At 35.7% G+C, this 23,569-nt stretch overlaps 1 protein-coding gene across 2 annotated transcripts in view; it reads right to left on the bottom strand.

Annotated features, from left to right (window-relative positions):
* Positions 1-1,687: 1,687 nt before the first annotated feature.
* Positions 1,688-23,569, bottom strand: part of LOC123528763 (PX domain-containing protein kinase-like protein) — a 44,769-nt gene continuing 22,887 nt past the window's right edge. The window contains exons 14-15 of one of the 2 annotated variants that reach the window (XM_053521583.1): positions 22,136-22,158; positions 8,679-8,808 (exon numbers count right to left, since the gene is read on the bottom strand). In XM_053521583.1, the coding sequence (XP_053377558.1) occupies positions 22,139-22,158 (20 nt within the window). In that variant the 3' untranslated portion in view covers positions 8,679-8,808; positions 22,136-22,138. Of the gene's footprint in view, positions 8,809-22,135; positions 22,159-23,569 lie in introns of both variants that reach the window. The other variant, XM_045308735.2, reaches the window with a different exon arrangement.

Genomic DNA, 23,569 nt, shown 5'->3' with positions numbered 1-23,569 from the left:
TTTCTGTGACCATCTACATTTAAGTATTGATGTCTGTTCCAAATTAAAGAAACTGAAAGCTTGTAATGCATTGATTTTGTCATAAAGTCTTTGTCTGAAATGAGGACTTGCAAACCTAACACATTAGACATAGTGTCTTTGCCCTAAATGAGAATTGCAAACCTGAACGCAACAAACATGGTCTACTTGCCTGAAATGAGAATTGCAAACTTGAACACGTAAGGCAAGGTGTCTTTGTCTGACAAGATGACTGCAAACTTAAATATAATTTTATCAGACATAGTGTCTTTGCCTAAAATGAGGATTACAAACCTAAACATGTCAGACATAGTGATGGTGTCTTTGTCTACAATGAGGATTGCAAACCTAAACACTGCATGACTTTTTCTGAAATGAAGACTGCAAACCTAAATACAACAGACATGGTGTTTTTGCCTAAAATGAGGATTGCAAACCTAAACACTTCATAACGACTTTTTCTGAAATGAGGACTGCAAACCTAAACACAACAGACATGGTGTTTTTGCCTAAAATGAGGATTGTAAACCTAAACACATTATAGCAGCTTTGTCTGAAATGAGGACTGCAAACCTAAACACATCAGATATAGTACTTTTTTCTGACATGAGGACAGAAAACTTATATATATCAGACATGGTGTATTTGCCCAAAATGAGGATAGCAAACTTGAACACTTAAGTCATGGTGTCTTTCTCTTAGGACATGGGGAATGCAAACCTTAACACATCATACATAGTGTCCTCGCCTGAAATGAGGATTGCAAACCTAAACACATAAGACACTGCGTCTTTTCCTCAAATGAGAACAGCAAACCTAAGCACATCAGAGTGTCTTCACCGGAAATGAATATTGCAAAAGACAGTTTCTTTGTCTGAAGTGAGGACTGGAAACCTGAACAAGTCAGACACTGTCTTTGTTAGACATGAGCATAGTGCCACAACACATCAGACATAATCAGATCAGGCATAGTGTCTTTGCCTAAAATGAGCATTGTGTTTTTGCTTGAAATGAGGATTGCAAACTTTAACACATTACACTTAATGTCTTTGTCTAGAATGAGGATTGTAAACTTAAACACATCAGACACAGTCTTTGCCTCAACCTAAACACATCAGACATAGCGTCTTTGTCTGAAAGGCATAGAGTGTTACCTCAAATATAGACAGCAAACCTAAACACATCAGACATAGTGTATTTGCCTAAAATGAAGACTGCAAACAAAAACACATAAAACATAGCATCTTTGTCTGAAATGAGGGTTGCAAACTTACAGATTTTATTAACTATCACAACAGCAATCTTTCAGTGCTGTGTGGTGGCTGTAAAGTCTCCCTGTACTTGGATTAATTGCTGTTATATTTTCTGGTCGTTTGGGATCATGGAGTCCATTCAATATCTTTGTAATAGAGTTCCACTTAAGCCGGTGCTAGGGGGCGTGAGGGGTGTTGCGCTTTCCATTACCTCTCATGAACAGACTCAATCAAACCGAGTCTGCTTTTATTCTGCTTGGTTTTATTCTGTGCTTCCAAAGGATCTTCCAATAGATTTTATTAAACACACAAGACATAGTGTCATTGCCATGATCAGAAGACACAATGTATCCTTTATCCACGGGGCACCACAGAAGGCCTGTTTTATTTATTCCACAGAAATAATAAACAACAAATAGATTTCATAAAAAAATCTTCTGTCTAAAATATCATTATGGAACAAAACAAGTATTAACAACAGAAAATTGTGTATGTTCTATTTAAATCATGGCACAACTATTCATATACAGTAAGACAAATGAACATACTGTGAAATCCTTTACTTTGCTGGAATAAAATGTTGTTGCTCTGGCCAAAATGGAAGTTTCTTGGTGATGTGAATTGGTGAATTTAAAAAATACAAATGGGAATACTACACATTTTGGGGTTTAAATAAGCAAGATAACTAGTTTTTAAGAAAAAGTAATGACTTCACAGTAAAGAAACAATAAAAATATAATAACAATAATGCCTTGTCTAGATTGTAATGTAGTATAGTCCATCTTCATAAGAATTGTTAGTCATACAAAATATGTATATGTTGCCTGTCTCATATACTTCACTTATTCTTTACCCTCTAATGACAATTGTCCATCTTGAATACATTTAAACACAGCCATCCTAACTCGCATGACTCTAGACCACCTACCACATAATTATACCTTCAATGTTTCACAATTTATCTCAATCAGTAATTTACATAATGACTCTGGTAAAATGTTACATGGTATTTGCTGCGGGTGTAATCTCAGGATGTTGGTTAAAGTGAAATAAAAAAACAGTTACTGTTTTACTTACAATTAAGCAGGTACCAATATACTTTAAAACATTATACTATGCTTAAATCTCAGTGAAACATTCTATTGTTAGATACTGTTTCCATAACAGGCATCTATAGTTATAACATTTCTTGAAAAAAAAGTTTTCTACTACTTAGATTTTAATGAAACTTTTTATTAGATATTTCCCAAAAATAAAAAGATTCCCATATTATACACTGATTTTAAGATATTATTTGGAATTATTTAACTTATCAAATGTTTAATTTAGAAAGATAGTAAAATTGCCTTTATCATAAATTTACTCAAAGGTTACCATTAATAATTCATGAAACAATCTTCATTTCATATATACCTAATTCAGGCTTTATTCTACATTATCCAAATGTAGAATCTATTTAATCTTAATAAAATCTATGTAGAGCAGCATTTGAAATTAAATGGCATGTGTAAAAAAACTTTTCTTTTTTTGTTTTTCAACTGGTATACATTCAGACTGTGTTAACTTCTCTACATTTACTGTGTACTATTTATTTACCTAGCACACACTACTGTTTTACAAGCAGACGTGTTTATTTTATTTTTACATAAATATTGTGTAGGGCCTAATTGTTTTTTTTTTGTTTTTTTTTTCTCATATGAAATGGGCATAGTGAACCCTTTGTTAAAAATCTGTAGGTCCTTCATTTCTGAAGTTTTTAAAGATCACCCAGAAATAATTCCCACTCCTTGACTTAACTAACAGTTATTTTTTTTGCTAAAGCATATACCATCTTAATGGGTGTTTGACAGATTTTATGAGAAAATAAGTAACATGCATGAATACTTTAGAAATAAACAAAATATTTTGTCTAAATTGATCACTTCACCCTTGAATTGGTAAGGCAAGGTATATTTTTTTTTCTGTTTTCAAGATATGATTTTGTTGTTAACTAGTCCACAAGCCAACTATTGATAGACAGACAGACATACAGACAGAGGTTCTCACAGACAGAAAGACAGACAGACATATGCCTGTTAACATAAAACCATAACTAAATAAACAACATGTACACAATACCAGCACCAAACTTGACGTCATTTTCATTACATAAACACAAATTCATTTGAATATATTTTTATCTTAACAGATATCAAATTTTACAGATGCAAGCAAATAAGCTAAACCTGTATTTATACAAAGCTGTATAGAAATTTGGCATCTGTGAACTAAAAATTCCTTCTATTGGTATGCAAAGCTAAGATGCAAACCTACTGTCATTTGATATGTTGTGAAACATGTTTCAATACAAAATGCAATATGTAAATTTTGATAATAGGAGTGCAGTAAATACTTCAAAACTTTTTTTGGAAAAAACTCCCTTTAATTTTATGTATGCATATATAAATAGTTTGAAAAGGTTATCTTAATATTGATTTCAGAATGTTATATGCAAATATATTTCTATTAAGGTGGGTCTACATTTTTGATAAACCCTAAATAATGACATAACAACATATATCTGGAAAACATAGAATAAAGCCTCAAATTTATGTACTGCAAAGAAAATCATTTTATTAATTAATGGCAACTTATGGGTAAATTTATTACAGCAGTAATGTTACTATCTTTCTTAAGTTAAGATATGATATGATATCTAGCATTTACTTGCGTGTTGCCTAGTCATAAATGAATGGTAGCATATGAACGTTGTCAATTAAGAAATTAATGTAGGTTTTGAGTACAAAACACTTAATTATAATTTTTGAGTTTCAAAATGAATTTCACGCAGCAATGTACAAAAGCTTGTCCACCTACAACACTAGGAGGATCATTTTCTCAACCTATCCTATATCTAGTAAAGTATTTAATCCATACCCGTTTCAATGTATTGAAAGGTAAATGTATATGTAGGTGAAAACATGACATATTTACCATTCAGTTCTGCTGAGACAGTTGTAGTATACAGTAGGGAACAAAATATTGAAGTCAGCTGGATACCTTTTCATTTGCAAATTTGACATTTAATACATCTTTGTCATATTACGCTTCAAAGCTTTTTATGTCTTTTTTATTCAATTGCTGTTTCTATAATGGTAACCCAGACCAGTTTACAGTGGTTGTTGGTCCAGTGCCTACTTTTGGCTGCATGCATGATTGAGTGTGTGTGTGTGTATGTATGTATGTAAAGTAACCCTGAATGTGTTTATCATAAAATTATCATAAATTATCATTAACTTTTGTATAATAACCAAGGTTACCCTAAAAGATACCGACATCTTCCTTACAAAAATCAGTGGTAAAAGATACATGATTTAAAGTAGAACAAATATTGTTCTACAATATAGACTTTTAGTAAACCATATCTTAATATTTTTTCAAAAGATCACTGCATATATCAGAAAGAAATTCAGCCAATAAAAAAGATGGGGTTTTGTCCCTTACCTTTTGTAAAACCAATAAGAAAATATTGGTCCTCCGTTAAGTTTTCAAAATGGGCTTCTATAGGAAGCTTTCATCACTTTTGAGGACATTTTCGCATACAGGAGAAATTCCACAATGTAGATTTTAATAAAACCTTTTAACTATACATTTATAACAATCATACTGCCAAATAAATTGTATATGTCCTTGAGCTTTTTTTACAATTCATCATATATCAACTAGAGCCCTCACATTGCTACTTTTGTTATTACCTCAAATGAGCCGTGCCATGGGAAAACCAACATAGTGGGTGTGCGACCAGCATGGATCCAGACCAGCCTGCGCATCCGCGCAGTCTGGTCAGGCTCCATGCTGTTTGCTAACAGTTTCTCCAATTCCAATAGGCTTTAAAAGCGAACAGCATGGAGCCTGACCAGACTGCGCGGATGCGCAGGCTGGTCTAGATCCATGCTGGTCACACACCCACTATGTTGGTTTTCCCATGGCATGGCTCAAATAATTTTACATTAAAACCTACCTCTTGACAATATCAACCTTAAGAATGACAGTACCACTATTTCACACTTAACACATGGAAAATAATAAATTCCCCAAAACATTAATGTGTAATGGCTACCAGGTATTATTCTGGATTTTCCCGGATAACTCATGTTATGTCATTATTTCCATTTAATCAAACATGCAGAACTACCTTAAACCTATCATAAACTTTGTCTCATATAGACCAACCAACCATTGGATTTGTAATTCAAAGCTTCCCATACATTTTACTTTTTCTTATGTGATAACTGGCAGCTGAGACAAAGAAAAAAAACCCATATTTTTATTATAATGTTCATATAGACAGTGACCCTTTAAGAACTCCTATTCCAAGAATAGCTGAACATATGGCCCATCCTCTATGAGTGTTACCTATTGAGAATGAGCATCATGTTACAGGTAAGAGAAAGTATATACACCTCAGAATAGGTCTGTAACTGTGTAATATAAATTAATTTAGTATAATATAAATGAAATGCTGTTATCAAGATCAGAACCTAAAATTACTCACATACCAGACAGTCATATCAAAGCAAGTAAGTAGTAAAACCATCAAAATATAATTAAAGAAAAATGTCATAATGATATTAATTTTAGATAAAACAACATTACACTAAACAAATATGAGTGATTACATTGCAATTCATCTTCAAACAACTTTAAGCAATAATATAACTAAAGTTGCTTAAATATCTTGAGGTAATCTATGATTCACAAAATGATTGAAACAAATATGTGACCTTAAAAATTATACACCAGTGAAAGGTGAAATATTAGTGGGGTAGCAATGTCATACTTGTACGAACATGGCTAACATTTCATTCCTTATTTTCGTAAGTGTATACGTTGTCCAAATTCAGAACATATTCAACTATACCTGTACACAGACACTTGAGGTCAGGACCCCTCCCCACCATCCTCTGCCCCTGCCAATGGTTAGCCAGTAGTTTTAAGCTGAGTGCATGTGATGCCAGTCTTTACTTTAACAGAGCATGATGGTAAAAAAGTGCATTTCTAAAACATGCTGAAATTGTAATAAAACCTGTTTTATGATTGTCACCTATATTTGGTATGTGTTAAAATGCTAAAAAATACTGGCTAACAGTTGGCAGTGGCAGAGGAAAGTGTCTGTGTACCTGTCTTAGCATACTCACAGGTTTTCAACATGTTTTGTAGATTTACCTGTAGTCAGCAATTTGGTTAAAGTTTTTGAACAATAACAGCAGATGCTTATTGTTATGTCCTTGGAATTTACTACACATATGTATACACATATACTGTACACATACACGTAGGAAATGGCTACCTCTCTATTAACCCTTATCCTGCTCAATTTCTATAATGAACTTGTCCATCTTTCAATTTGGACAGTATCATTAACTGTTAAAAGAGGTACTTATCAAAAAAAAACTGATTGAATGGCTAACAGTGCAGATCATGATCAGACTGCACAAATGTGCAGGCTGATCATAATCTACACTGGTCGCAAAGGCAGAATCAATCGTGTCCAGCATGATAAGTGTTAACAGTCTCAATGGTCTTTCAATGTGAAATGGTATACACGACAAAAGTTCTTTTTGAAAAACCAATATGAAACAAAAGGATGCTTTACTTTCACATTGCAATTTCTTGGTTTAAGGACACAATGTAAATAAAACAAAATGGAACAAAACATAAAGATTAGACTAACGCTAGATTAAAACAACACAAATATTGCACAAAATTCAATTTCAAAATAGGCATAAACATATTTTGCATACTAAATATGAAAGAAAATATTCCACACACCCAGTATTTTGCCCATAAAAACCTTCTATCTTCATTCTAACCACAAACATAAGAATATTTACAAACATTATAACATGTAAATGCACCATTAATCACTAAAATATCAGTATATGCTTCTTTACCTATACGCAGTTACAATACTTTGTTGTTGATATGCCACAATATATGTCAATGCTACAGAAACATTAGCAAACTAAAATTCAGTCAAATAATAAAAATTTAGACTCAAAAATTTTCTGAATAAGGACCTACGATTAAAGGGACTAAACCACATATTTTAGGCAAAAAATAAATTCTCTCAAAAATCTATAAAAAAGTGATTAATCTGAAAATGACTACTGGAACAAACTTATTGACGTAAGATTTTTGCAAGACATTCTTATAAATAACCAAAAATATTGTGCAGAAGGTAGTAAACCATTGTGACACTTTTGAAATAATGCAGAACATTTACATTCTTCTTGCATTTTTACCAATATCTAACCTGCTTTATCATTTTTCAGTGTCATATATACAGTCTATGCCAAACTTGGTGGAAATAAACATTTTGAAAAATTTCATCCAAACTGTGGGCAAGTAGTTTTAAAACAGAATGACTGAGTTTGTTCCATTACCATATTGTTCTTAATTAACAAGCCTAACAAAATATATTCAGACCCTAATAATATTACTGCATAAGATACATCAGTTATAACAATGATCTATCTTACATAATGACAATTACAATATAAATAATTTAGTTGACAATGTGTCATGTCTGACAAAACCCATACTATATATGTCACATCATTCATCCATGTGCTGTATGCAAACTTATAAATCAAATCTTTCTTTGTTAAATAGGGCATGAAAAATTAAATCACTTCTAGCTGGCAATATTAGGGCAATTAAGTAATTTCAAGATGCATGCTTGATTTTCATGATTTCACTACTTTTGACACAAATAAGGGCAGTCAGGAAATGCATTTTTTTTTTAGTTAACTTTACACTGACAGTTCTTCATTTTATCAAAAGATATTAAAGACAAGAGGGCTAGGTTTCAATGGTCAATTTTTTTACAGGACAATCTGTCACATCTTCACATATTGTCAAGTATGTGTATTTGTCATGCTTGCAATTTGGCATATTGTCAAACAAGGGCTTTTATAGCAAAAAAACATAGAACTAAATCATTTTTATCTGTTTCTCTTAAATAAAATACAGTGAAACTCAAGCCATTCATTTCCATCAATATTTTCATTTCACTCAGAACGGCAGAAAATGGATGTAACCATGCTTATGGCTACTAGGACTTAGTATTTAGTTCATGATATGTTTTGTTAAATTGACAAAATTTATGTAATTAAAAAGTTTTTCAAAAACACTGCATCTACATCATCCATGATAGTTAAAATATTATGGCCCCTTTTATCAATACAGCACACATATGCACCGCAGGCCTCCCCTAATATTACTGCACTTCATAAATGCATTGTAAATAATGTCCGAGTATTTTTTTTCTTTCCCAATTTTCAGAGTTTTGGCCCACTTTTGTCCACTGTGACAGCTTTCTTCAATCCAGACTTGGAAAATCCTGTGATAGAGCTGAGTAGAGCCCCTCTCCCTGCTGATGATGGGGGTGGGGCTGGTGGTGGTGGTGCAGCACCAGGTGGTGGAGGAGGTGGGACTGGTGCCCCCATGCCTGGTGGTGGTGGAGGAGGTGGAGTTGCTCCTGGGGGTGGTGGGGCTGAAATTACAAGAAAAATAAATTATTTTCAAAACATACTAAGTTAATAACATATATCTAAACATGTGACTTTAACCATCATGAGAGTACACAACTGAAAAGTATATGAGAGTCATCAGTTTAAAAAGGACCACACAGCTGGAATTATCAAATTTTTGCAGACTTTTTTTTTCATTCTAATTGTTAAAATAATTCACAGTTGTAGATTTCATATGGTGACATGTTCTGAAATATGTTTAGAGGCAAAAAATGAGAACTTTAAATGTTGAAACACTTTTCACCAAAATTGTCTTTTACAACTTGATAACACTTACTTCAGCTGTCTCAAATCTTAATATAATATTAATTGCAATATTTACACAAAAGCACCGCCTTGCGGGTGCTGAAGCTCATCTGATTTTTTTTGTGTAATAGAAATATTGTCCTACCCATGGTTTTCTAAGTCTAAAAAGGCCATCATTCTTGCAAAAAGCAGGATAGAGTTATGTTTCTTGAAATACAGTGTCCACTTATGATGGTGAAAAACTGTTGCAAGTTTTAAAGCAATAGCTTTGATAGTTTATGAGAAAAGTTGACTTAAACATAATACTCAACCAAGAAAATGATTTTCTAAGTCCAAAAGGGGCAATAATTATTGCAAAAAGCAGGATGGAGTTATGTTGCTTGCTGTACAGGGTCAGCTTATGATGGTGAACAAGTGTTGCAAGTTTCAAAGCAATAGCTTTGATAGTTTAAGAGAAAAAGTTGACCTAAACATAAAACTTAACCAAGAAATCTGATATTTTCTAAGTCCAAAAGGGGCCATAAATCTTGCAAAAAGTAGGACGAAGTTATGTTTCTTGCTGTACAGGGTCAACTTATGATGGTGAACAAGTGTTGCAAGTTTTAAAGCAATAGCTTTGATAGTTTAGGATAAAAGCTGACCTAAACATAAAACTTAACCAAGAAAACTGATTTTCTAAGTCCAAAAGGGGCAATAAATCTTGCAAAAAGCAAGATGGAGTTATGTTTCTTGATGTACAGGGTCTGCTTATGATGGTGAACAAGTATTCCAAGTTTCAAAGCAATAGCTTTGATAGTTTAGGAGAAAAGTTGACCTAAACATAAAACTTAACCAAGAAATCTGATATTTTCTAAGTACAAAAGGGGCCATAATTCTTGCAAAAAGCAAGATGGAGTTATGTTTCTTGCTACACAGGGTCAGCTTATGATGGTGAACAAGTATTCCAAGTTTCAAAGCAATTGCTTTGATAGTTTAGGAGAAAAGCTGACCTAAACATAAAACTTAACCAGGCAACGCCGACGCAGACGCCGACGCCGACAACCGCTCAAGTGATGACAATAACTCATCATTTTTTTTCAAAAAATCAGATGAGCTAACAAGAAAAACTTTCTCATGATTTATTCAAATTAATGTTTTGCAACATAATATTTTCCTTTTTATTCAGCAAGATGTTTTCTCCATTATCCAGTTACAAGTCTACAGAAAGCATTCAAGATATCTATTATGCAATTATTACATAAGTGCAACTTTTTAATTTATGGGTAAGAGTCCCTTCTTTTGACTCATGTCACTTCAATATACTGCAATATAATCTCTTCCTACTGTTCAGAGAAGTGTTTTCTCCCTGTACCTTCCGGTGGGAACCACTTCTCAAATTAGGTCCTTTCAAAATTTAATTTATACATACAGCTTTCATCTTGAGCACAAAACCTTGGTATTATAATTTTATTTCTGAATGCTGGGACATTTAACCTTTACCCTGCTGGCGGTAAGTGATTCTGCCTTTGTGACCAGTGCAGACCACAATCATGGGCTGCACTGTTTGCTATTCAGTCGGTAAATTTTCATTTAACACCCCTTCGAATAATATATGGTACTGCCCAAATTGAATGATGGACCAGTCCATTTTAGAAATTTAGCAGGCTAAAGGTTAAAGTAAGAGACTGGATATCCTAGATATAACTACCTACTGTTTGTTCTACCTATTTCATATCAAGGTTTTTTTGTCTTTATTTCTCTATAAGGCAATACATTTTGTACCATAGATTGCACACATCATTCTAAAGTAACTCTGATGGAGGTAATAGGAACAATCACACTAAATAGCTGGACTTCTATATTATATATAAATTGGAGAAACTTCCAATGGCTGCAGCATATACCACACCCTGGACCCATTTTAAATGTCTCTTACTAAAATTTCTTGCAGAATATTGTCAGGGCTGAATAAATATCACAAGAAAAGTGTTGGTCATAATCTGTGAGAAAAATATTTTTAAACATACAGTAAAATCCACTAAACAAGAGGGCCATGATGGCCCTATATCGCTCACTAGAGTTGGTCTGGCCTAGAGACCTAGTTTTTGACCCCACATGAGCCAGGTTCGAATTTAACTTAGAGATCATCAAGACAAACATTCTGACTAAGTTTCATAAAGACTGAGTCACAACTGTTGCCTTTAGAGTGTTCACAAACTTTTTCTTTGATTTGACCATGTGACCTAGTTCTTGACCCCAAATGACCCTGATTAAAACTTGACCTAGAGATCATCAAGACAAACATTCTGACAAAGTTTCATAAAGACTGGGTCACATTTGTGGTCTATAGAGTGTCCAAAAGCTTTTCTTTTGATCTGGCCTACTGACCTAGTTTTTTACCCCACATAACCCAGTTTCAAAATTTAACTAGAAATCATCAAGCTAAACATTCTGACAAAGTTTCATAAATATTAGGCCACAACTGTGACCTCTAGAGTGTTCACAATCTTTTCCTTTAATCTGGCCTACTTGCCTAGTTTTTAATCCCACATGACCCATTTTCAAACCCAACCTAGAGATCATCAAGACAAACATTGTGACCAAATTTCATAAAGATCGAGTCACAACTGTGGCCTCTAGACTGTTCACAAGCTTTTCCTTTGATCTGGCCTACTGACCAAGTTTTTGACCACACATGACCCAGATTTGAACTTGACCTAGAGATCATCAAGACAAACACTCTGACCAAAAATTATAAAGATTGGACTGTTCACAAGTGCTTTTTTTATTTGACCCTGTGACCTGGTTTTTGACCCTACATGACCCAGATTAAAACTTGACCTAGAGATCATCAAGACAAACATTCTGACCAAAAATTATAAAGAGTGGATCACAACTGTGACCTATAGAGTGTTCACAAGCTTTTCCTTTGATTTGACCCCGTAATCTAGTTTTTTTGACCCCACATGACCCGGATTCAAACCTGACCTATAGATTATCAAGACAAACATTCCGACTAATTCTCATGAGTTTCAAACTTAAATTGTGGTCTCTAGAGTGTTGACAAGATTTTCCTTTGATCTGGCCTAGTGACCTAGTTTTTGACCCCACATGACCCAGTTTCAAACTTGACCTAGAAAGCATAAAGACAAACATTCTGACCAAGTTTCATAAAGATTTGACCTTGTGACCTAGTTTTTGAACCAACATGACCCAGATTCAAACCTGACCTAGAAATCATCAAGACAAACTTTCTGACCAAGTTTCATAAATATTGGGCCACAATTGTGGCCTCTTAGAGTGCTCAAAAGCGTTTCCTTTGATCTGGCCTACCAACCTAGTTTTTGACCCCACATGACCCAGTTTCAAACTTGACATAGATATCATCAAGACTAACATTCTGACCAAGTGTCATTAAGATTGGATCAAAAATGTGGCCTCTAGAGTGTTCACAAGCTTTTCCTTTGATCTGGCCTACCGACCTAGTTTTTGACCCAACATGACCCAGTTTCAAACCTGACCTAGAGATCATCAAGACTAACATTCTGACCAAGTGTCATAAAGATTGGATCAAAAATGTGGCCTCTAGTGTTCACAAGCTTTTCCTTTGATCTGGCCTACTGACCTAGTTTCTGAACCCACATGACCCAGTTTCAATCTTGACCTAGAGATCATCAAGACTAACATTCTGACCATGTTTCATAAAGACTGGGTCACAAATGTGGCCTCTAGTGTTCACAAGGCAAATGTTGACGGACGCCGGACAATGACCGGTCACAATAGCTCACCTTGAGCACTTTGTGCTCTGGTGAGCTAAAAATCAAAAACCCCTAATTGTAGGGGTGGTGTATGACCCAAACTTCAATTACAAATTTTGTAGTGCTACTATTCAATCAAAAGTCAATCACAGATCTGTCTTGTGACTTCAGCAAATAATTATTTAATGAAAATAAGAAAAACTAGAAAATGCTTTCGTAAAAAAGGGCATGTCTCCCCCAATGCAAAGTCCTAAAGGCAAGAAGTCAATAGGGGTCAGGAGCGAAAGTCAAAGAGACACTGATGGTTGGCTGCAATAGGGATCATCTACTTGGCATGTCCAGTCATCCCGCTAAATTTCAACACTCTTGGCCTAGTGGTTCTCAAGTCACTGTTCAGACTCCTGTGACCGTGACCTTTGATCAAGTGACCTCAAAATAAATGGGTCATCTACTCTGCATGTCCAATCATCCTATTAAGTTTCAACATTGAAGGTCAAGTGGTTCTCATGTTATTTCCAAAAAATGATTTTACATGAACAGGCCACTGTGACCTTGACCTTTAATAGACTGACCCCAAAATCAATAGGGGTCATCTACTCTGCATGTTCAATCATCCTATGAAGTTTCAACATTCTGGGTCAAGTGGTTCTCAAGTTATTGATGGGAACTGGTTATCAATGTTCAGGCCCCTGTGACCTTGACCTTTAATGGAGTGACCCTAAAAACAATAGGGGTCATTTACTCTGCATGAACAATCATCCTATGAAGTTTCAACATTCTGGGTCGAGAGGTTCTCAAGTTATTGATTGGAAATGGTTTTCCATGTTCAGGCCCCTGTGGCCTTGACCTTTAACAGAGTGACCCTGAAATCGTTAGGGGTCATCTACTCTGCATGACCAATCATCCTATGAAGTTTCATCATTCTGGGTCAAGTGGTTCTCAAGTTACTGACCGGAAATGGTTTTCAATGTTCGGGCCCCTGTGACCTTGACCTTTCACAGAGTGACCCCAAAATTGTTAGGGGTCATCTACTCTGCATGATCAATCATCCTATTAAGTTTCAACATTCTGGGTCAAGTGGTTCTCAAGTTACTGACCGGAAATGGTTTTCAATGTTCAGGCCCCTGTGACCTTGACCTTTAATGGAGTGACCCCAAAATCGATACGGGTCATCTACTTTGCATGTACAATCATCCTATGAAGTTTCAACATTCTGGGTCAAGTGGTTCTCTAGTTATTGATCGGAAATAGTTTTCCATGTTCAGGCCCCTGTGACCTTGACCTTTAATGGAGTGACCCCAAAATCAAAAGGGGTCATCTACTCTGCATGACCAATCATCCTATGAAGTTTCAACATTCTGGGTCAAGTGGTTCTCTAGTTATTGATCGGAAATGGTTTTCAATGTTCAGGCCCCTGTGACCTTGACCTTTGACAGAGTGATCCCAAAATCAATAGGGGTCATCTACTCTTCATGACCAATCATCCTATGAAGTTTCAACATTCTGGGTCAAGTGGTTCTCTAGTTATTGATCGGAAATGGTTTTCAATGATCAGGCGCCTGTGACCTTGACCTTTGACAGAGTGACCCCAAAATCAATAGGGGTCATCTACTCTTCATGATCAATCATCCTCTGAAGTTTCAACATTCTGGGTCAAGTGGTTCTCTAGTTATTGATCGGAAATGGTTTTCAATGTTCAGGCCCCTGTGACCTTGACCTTGACCTTTGACGGAGTGACCCCAAAAACAATAGGGGTCGTCTGCTCCAGCAGCCCTACAACCCTATGAAGTTTGAAGGTTCTAGGTCAAATGGTTCTCCAGTTATTGCTCGGAAATGAAGTGTGACGTACGGACGGACGGACGGACAGGGCAAAAACAATATGTCTCCTGGGGGAGACATAATAACTCTATAAAGAGCAGAGAAACAGAACTATTTGAATTATACGACTCTCATATTTAAAAATATCCCACTACCACCCTCAGAGTATTAAAATGATGTATTGTTTATATCTGGATCCTGCAAACAAAGTCATGGAAACCTGTAACAGATTACTGATAGGTGGCTCAAACAGCTAGCAGATAATAAACATTGAATCCAGGGAAGTAACCTTTTTTAAAATTTCTATTCATAATATTTTATGGTGTATGATTGTAGTATTACTAAAGCACATTGAATTTCAGTAACACAGATAGAACCAGTTCTACCTTAATAATTGTATCTTTTTTTAAAGGTATTATGTAGGAGGACCAAAACTTGCTACGGTGCAAAATTTCATTAAACTTGTCACTAAAAAACATATCTGTGTAGTTGCTGATTTTAGCTACTCTGAAAAAAAATTGTGACCTACACAGTTTTTCGAAGTAGAGCCTCGCTCACCTGACATTCACAGCTGAATTGAAAAATTTGGAAAAAGAAACAATACTGTGAAATTATTTCAAAATCAGGCCAGCAGTTTCAGATAAACCAGTTTTCAAAGTTTTCCATACAGCCATATAGGTAAAAGTAGTCCTATCCTTTAAAAATTTTTTTATGAAACACAACAACTTGAAGAAAATGGGTAGACACTTACCCAAGGTATATAGCTGCAAAACTATTTTAAAATCAGTACAGCAGTTTAGGAGAGAAAGATTTGGGTAGATCTGGGATTTTGTATTCGCATTTAGTGGATTTTTGCCAGACTGAATCTAGTGATCCGACCTGGCAAAATCCACGAGAGCCGAATACAAATCCTAGATCTAACTACTGTTATAATGACCCTTTTATTATATACCTCCGCCTTTTTGTCTGTTGTTTTGTTATTGAACAAAATCTTCAATGTTTATCAACGTTAAAATAGAACTTAGTTTTTATGTGCGCAGTTTTTAGGACTGTGTCAGGTCATACAATGAAAGTAGTCCAGTAACATAAAATACAAAAGGTTCAATTCATTTTTTTTCTGCCAATTCATATTTACTTTTGAAATACAAGCTGATATTTTTACAGAATTTATATAGATATATTATAAACAAGAGGGTCATGATGACCCTGGATCGCTCACCAGAGTAATATGTTTCAAATGTCAAACTGATGATTTTTAGAAAATTTTCCGATGTACAATCAAGTAACCCCTAGGGCGGGGCCAATTTTACCCCGGGGGTCATGATTTGAACAAAGTTTGTAGAAGTCGACTAGGCAATGTTACATATCAAATATCTAAGATCTAGGCCTTCTGGTTTATTTTAAGCAAATTTATGAAGATTTCCCTATGTACAATAAAGTAACCCCTGGGGCTGGGTCAATTTGACCCTGAGGGGATCAAGATTTGAACAAATTTTGTAGAGGTCCACTAAGCAATGCTACATGTCGAATATCTAAGCTCTAGGCCTTCTGGTTTATTTTTAGAAAATATTGAAGATTTTTCTATGTACAATCAAGTAACCCCATGGGGCGGGGCCAATTTGACCCCGGGGTCATGATTTGAAGAAATTTTGTAGAGGTCTACGAGGCAATACTACATGTCAAATATCTAAGACCTAGGCCTTCTGGTTTATTTTTAGAAATTTTTTGAAGATTTTCCTATGTAAAATCAAGTGACCCCTGGGGCGGGGTCAATTTTGACCCCGGGGTCATGATTTGAACAAATGTTGTAGAGGTCCACTATGCAATGCTACACGTGAAATATCTAAGCTCTAGGCCTTCTGGTTTATTTTAAGAAAATTTTTGAAGATTTTCATATGTAAAATCAAGCGACCCCTAGGGCGGGGTCAATTTTGACCCAGGGGGTCATGATTTGAACAACTTTAGTAGAGGTCCACTAGGCAATGCTACATGTCAAATATCTAAGCTCTAGGGCTTCTGCTTTTTGAGAAGAAGATTTTTTAAGGTTTTCCTATGTAAAATCAAGTGACCCCTGGGACGGGGTCAATTTTGACCCCGGGGGTCTGATTTGAATAAATTTTGTAGAGGTCCACTAGGCAATGCTACACGTGAAATATCTAAGACCTAGGCCTTCTGCTTTATTTTTAGAAAATTTTTGAAGATTTTCCTATGTAAAATCAAGTGACCCCTGGGGCGGGGTCAATTTTGACCCCGGGGTCATGATTTGAACAACTTTAGTAGAGGTCCATTAGGCAATGCTACATGTCAAATATCTAAGGTCTAGGGCTTCTGGTTTTCGAGAAGAAGATTTTTTAAGATTTTTCTAGGTAAAATCAAGTGACCCCTGGGGCGGGGTCAATTTTGACCCCGGGGTCATGATTTGAACAAACTTGGTAGAGGTCCACTAGGCAATGCTTCACACCAAATATCTAAGCTCTAGGTCTTCTGGTTTTTGAGAAGAAGATTTTTAAAGTTTTTCCTTTCAGTTGCCATGGCAACCAGAGTTCTGCATGGAATTCAATTCTTTGAACAATTTTTAGAGAAGACCATCCAAGGAACATCCCTGTGAAGTTTCATCAAAATTGGCCTGTTGGTTTAGGAGGAGATGTTGTTTAAAGGAAAGTGTGGACGGACGGACGGACGATGGACGGACGGACGGACGGACGCCGGACGGTGAGCGATCACAATAGCTCACCCTGAGCACTTTGTGCTCTGGTGAGCTAACAAGAGGGCTAAGATGGCCCTAGATTGCTCACCTGAGTAACATACCATAACAGTGTAAACATGTTTTACCTAGTGATTTCATGGAGACAAATATTCTGACCAATTTTCATCAAGATTAGACTAAAAATGTGGCCTCTTGAGTGTACACAAGTATTTTCTTTGATTTGACCTAGTGACCTATTTTTTTTAACCCCGCATGACCCAGATTCAAACTCAATGTCCAAGATTTCATGAAAACAAACATTCCGACAAAGTTTCGAGAAGATTGGAGCAAAAGAGTGGCGCTAGAGTGTATACAAGCTTTTCCTTTGATTTGATCTAGTGACCTAGTTTTTAACACCACATGACCCAGATTTGAAATCATCCAAGACTTTATGATAAAAAACATTCTGGCTAAGTTTATGAAAACAGAATCAAAAATGTGCCACCTAGAGTGTAACAAGCTTAAATTCAAAGCATAAATGAAACCGCTATAAGGCTGAAAGGGCCAATATAGAATATAGAAAATTTTTCCCCTTTTAGGGGCAGTAACTCCAGAACCTATGATTGGATCTGCCAGATTCATCATGCAATCCAAGATCAACTGTTGTTAAAGATATTTTGCAAGTTTGTAACAAATCAAACCATAAATGAAGTCTCTATATGGCTGCAAAAGCCAAAATAGTATTTTTTGGCCATTTAATGGACCATAACTCTAGAACCAATGATGGGATCTGGCCAGTTTTCGAAAGAAAATGAGATATTATGCCAATTTTAGTTGTGTACAAGTTTAATTAAAATCAACTGCACAAGGCAGTCTGAAAGACAGCTAAATCCCCCGCCACTGCTATGGATAGTGAAAGGGTAAACCTTTGACCTTTAGCTGTGATCTTGACCTTGAACTAACATGGCTGACTCATGAATTCTGCACAACGTCTTGATGAGGTGATCATTTGACCCAAGTTTCATGAAAATCCTTCAAGGGGTTTAAGAGATACAGAGCTCAAACCTTTGACATTGAGTTGTAACCTTGACCTTGAGTTGAAATGGCTGCATATGAGTTCTTGATGAGGTGAGCATTTGACCCAAGTTTGATGAAAATCCTTCAAGGGGTTAAGGAGATACATCTAGTGGACACAAAATGGAAGGCTCAAACCTTTGACCCTAAGTTGTGACCTTGACCTTGAGCCAGCATGGCTGACTCATAAGTTCTGCACATCGTTTTGATGAGGTGATCATTTGACCCAAGTTTTATAAAATTCCTTCAAGGGGTTTAGGAGGTATAGAGTGGACACGAAATGGAAGGATAAAATCTTTGACCTTGAGTTGTGACCTTGACCTTGAGCCTCCATGGCTGACTCATGAGTTCTGCACATCGCCTTGATGAGGTGATCATTTGACCCAAGTTTGATGAAAATCCTTCAAGGGATTTAGGAGATATAGAGCAGACACAAAATGTAAGGCTCAAACCTTTCACCCTAAGTTGTGACCTTGACCTTGAGCTGGCATGGCTGATTCATGGGTTCTGCACATCGTCTTGATGAGGTGATCATTTGACCAAAGTTTTAAAAAATTCCTTCAAGGGGTTTAGGAGATATAGACGGACACAAAATGGAGGGCTCAAACCTTTGACCTTGAGTTGTGACCTTGACCTTGAGCTGACAAGGCTGACTCATGGGTTCTGCACATCGTTTTGATGAGGTGATCATTTGACCCAAGTTTCATGAAACTCCTTCATGGGGTTTAGGAGATATGAAGTGGACACGAAAGTATTATGGACAGACAGACAGAAGGATGATGGAAGGATGGACTGAGAACATTCCTAACCCCCCCCCCCACCACTTGTGGCGGGGGATTAAAAATATGGTCTCTATCATGTTCACAAGCCAAAAAATAGCAAATTTTGGCCCTTTAAAGGGCCATAACTCTGAAACTCATGATGGAATCTGGCCAGTTTTCGAAAGGAACCAAGATATAATGCCAATAAAGTTGTGTGCTTGTGTCAAGTTTTATTAAAACTGACTGCAAAATGTGGTTTCTATCGTGTTCACAAGAAATTGTGGATGGATGGGTCACAGACGGACGGATGATAGACGAAGGGTGATCACAAAAGCTCACCCTGTCACTATGTGACAGGTGAGCTAAAAATTAAAACAAATTTTTGGGTTTCCTATTCAGTTAACTGTTGGCTGCAGTAATTATTGTAAATAGAGGATTATATTACTATGCATGGAAGCAGACAAAAAAAAAAGAAATCTACTTGAGAAAATATGCTATAGTTTGCCTGAATTTACTTTACCTTAGATTTAACAAACATAGGTCATAAACATATATAAGAGATCTACTGAATGTGCAGATATCACAGAAATCCATATATGAGCCACACCATGAGAAAACCAACATAGTGCATTTGCGACCAGCATGGATCCAGACCAGTCTGCGCATCCGCGCAGTCTGTTCAGGATCCATGCTGTACGCTTTCAAAGCCTATTGCAATAAGAGAAACCATTATAAGCGAACAGCATGGATCCTGGCCAGACTGCGCAGGCTGGCCAGGGGGGTCCATGTTGGTCGTAAATGCACTATGTGGTTTTCTCATTCTTTCAATGCATACAGACTTTCATAGTTATAATGGAATATTAATAGGATCTTGAAGATGCTACAAATGAAATGTTAGTTATTAGATGTTTAAATGGCATCAATTAATGCTGGATCAGTGGATTAATGTTATATTCATAGAGCATATACTAAAATCAGTAGCTTGGACAATTTATTATCAAACTATGCCTAGTTATGGCAATTAATGTTATTTTTCTTAGATTATGTTAAAGATACGGTTAAGTCAAATCAGTATGACAAATGTCTATGAAAACATGAGTTAAAAGCAATACATGATTATTACTTAGATTAGTTTGAAAACCTGTTAGATATAATACAATACCTCAGAAATGTACATTTAAACTGCACACTGTTAGCAATCTCAAAAATGTTACATAACCCCTACTTTATCTTTCAAATGGTATAAATTTTTCAAATGGTAATTTTGAGAAAATTAATAGTACAGACTTCACAACAGTATGATATACTGACTTTTATGCAGTTTAAACAGTTAATTTATTTCTAACATGCAATGAACAAACAGAAAAATTTGCTTACAGCAGTATCATAAGTTATATAATCATGTATATAAAACAGACTAACCAAAATGTTCGGTAAGTAAACACTATGCTTCCATTACAAATACACTATATGCAAACTAAACTGTACTAAATATGACTTATATAAGAAGAGTTTAGTAAGCAAATAAAGAAAAACACCATTCAAGATGCAGAGTGAGTAAGCAGCAAAACAATTATTGAATACAGTTATTATACATGTGAGGAAAAAAGATCAAGTTACCAACAAAGAAACAAGTATGTTAGTGTAGCACATTTAACCTTTAGCATGCTAGATAAATTGTCGTCTGCTGGAAATGTCGTCTGCTAAAATTGTAAAGTACATTCAATTTGCTCCAAAATTGGAAGAAATATTGTCAGAGTAGCAAACAGCTTGGAACCTGATCAGACGCCGATTTAATCGGCGTCTGATCTGGTTCCAAGCTGTTTGCAAAGGCTGTTAAATTTGCCTGCAGCAGGCTAAGGGTTAAAGAAACAGGCATGGACATTCTCTAAAGCTGAAATTTGCTCATCCCCGTAACTAACAAGGTTCTAAATACCACAAAAAAGCCAAGTTCCGAATACCCATTTCCTACATTATTAATAATAATTGTCATCTTGGTGCAAATCATTGAAAACTGCTTCATTACGTCAATGCAATTACTCATTTTCTTCACCGAGGAAACAATAAAGCCTATTGGAATTAGAGAAGCTGTTAGCAAACAGCATGGATCCTGACCAGACTGCGCGGATGTGCAGGCTGGTCTTGATCTAGGCTGGTCGCAAAGCCACTATGTTGGTTTTCTCATGGCATGGCTCATATGACTTAGAAATGCAAAAACAGCTGAATCTTGGTATTTCAGACTCGCTTTTCTAAAAATTCCGGCTATCTCCAAGACATTTCAAGTCCTGTCACGAAAACACATGCACAAAATATAATTTTAAGTCAATTCTGTTTTCTCCAAGTAAAATACTCGATCTCTTAGAATACGAGATACTGAGTCTCAACTATATTTCAATGAGCTGTTCACCACTTATGTGATTAAGAAATATTTAAGCCAGCACATAAGCTTAATTTTCTTAGAATATAAGTCTGCGAACAAATTATCTTTATAAAGATCTAATTTCTATTATCTTAATAAAGCTTTGGTGAATATATATTAAATATAACATTTACCTAACGTATTTAAAAAAACCACTGAGACACCATTTTTACAGGATAAAATAGTGGATGAAAATGAAAACATATAGCAGTTTAAACAGACGTTGACTTGCTATAATTTACATTAGTCATTTTCTACACTAGAGTAGTCTCCCTTCCATTACACTTACTAAGGTTACAAACAACAAAATAGCTGACATTAGTCATTTCTGTTACAAGATACCTTACTGGATGATTTCAGCAAAATAATCTACTGAATGTTTTGGGAATGCCCTGTTTATAGTCATGGTCTATTTTTGATAATATTCAAAGCTCCAATTTCCATAGTATAATGATGCCATTTGGTGGTTTTACACCTCTGTTAGAGTCTAGCACCGTTAGAGAATAACCCTAGCATGCATACACTGATCAAATGTACAACACAGGTTACCTATTAGGCTTCCTCTGGTAAATCTGCAGACAGTGTAACAATAAAATTGTTAGTTTTAACTCATAACTGAGCCGTGCCATGAGAAAACCAACCTAATGCATTTGCGACCAGCATCTGCGCAGTCTGGTCAGGATCCATGCTGTTCGCTTTCAAAGCCTATTGCAATTAGAGAAACTGTTAGCAAACAGCATGGATCCTGACCAGACTGCGCAGATGCGCAGGCTGGTCTGGATCTATGCTGGCCCCAAATGCACTATGTTGGTTTTCTCATGGTGCGGCTCAAATTTATTAACTATTATTTACACGCTTTCATCATATACATATACAAGACAAAAATACAAGCAATTTAACTGAAAACTTGAAAAATAACTAGGAAAAGGGGAAAAAAGCCTGTCTAAAACAAAGTAAAAAGCCCGAAAAGCAAATGCCCCCCCTTCACTTGATGAGAGAAATTTTATAGCATTTTCGAGGAAAGAGTTAATTTTTCAATACGGGTGAATGACGACATAAAAAAGTCCAGTGGTGTCACAACACTTACAATTATACCAATCGGTGCTTATATTTGCCTCTGGAATGTTTCCTGTAAGGCAGTATCCTCGCTTATAATTGCTACTAACTTGTTTTTCTATTAAAATGTATCTGCAACAGTTACATTTGCCACTAGCATGTTTCCCTGTCAGACTCTTATAGCTGCCACTAGAATATTTCCCTTTTGGACTAAATACCCATACTTATAACTGTCTCTACTATGTTTCCTTTTCAGACTGTATCACTCTTACAGTTGCCACTAGAACGTTTCCCTGTCAGAATAGAACAATTCTTGCAACTGTTTTGAATGTTTTTCTGTCAGAAAAAGAACCAATACTTTTTGCTGCCAATAGAATGTTTACTTACCTGACAATACCTATCCTTTCTTTACAAACAAGAGCACCGCCTTGCGGGTGCTGACGCTCATCTGATTTTTTTTGTATAATAGAAATATTGTCCTACCCATGATTTTCTAAGTCTAAAAAGGGCCATCATTCTTGCAAAAAGCAGGATAGAGTTATGTTTCTTGATGTACAGTGTCCACTTATGATGGTGAAAAACTGTTGCAAGTTTTAAAGCAATAGCTTTAATAGTTTATGAGAAAAGTTGACTTAAACATAATATTCAACCAAGAAAATGATTTTTCTAAGTCCAAAAGGGGCAATAATTATTGCAAAAAGCAGGATGGAGTTATGTTGCTTGCTTTACAGGGTCAGCTTATGATGGTGAACAACAGTTGCAAGTTTTAAAGCAATAGTTTTGATGGTTTAAGAGAAAAAGTTGACCTAAACATAAAACTTAACCAAGAAATCTGATATTTTCTAAGTCAAAAGGGGCCATCATTCTTGCAAAAAGCAGGATGGAGTTATGTTTCTTGCTGTACAGGGTCCACTTATGATGGTGAAA

Source organism: Mercenaria mercenaria, chromosome 13 (genome assembly GCF_021730395.1).
Source record: "Mercenaria mercenaria strain notata chromosome 13, MADL_Memer_1, whole genome shotgun sequence".
In the NCBI taxonomy this organism is placed as follows: domain Eukaryota; kingdom Metazoa; phylum Mollusca; class Bivalvia; order Venerida; family Veneridae; genus Mercenaria; species Mercenaria mercenaria.
Note: the sequence above shows the minus strand (reverse complement) of the source record. Positions and strands in the feature narration are given on the sequence as shown.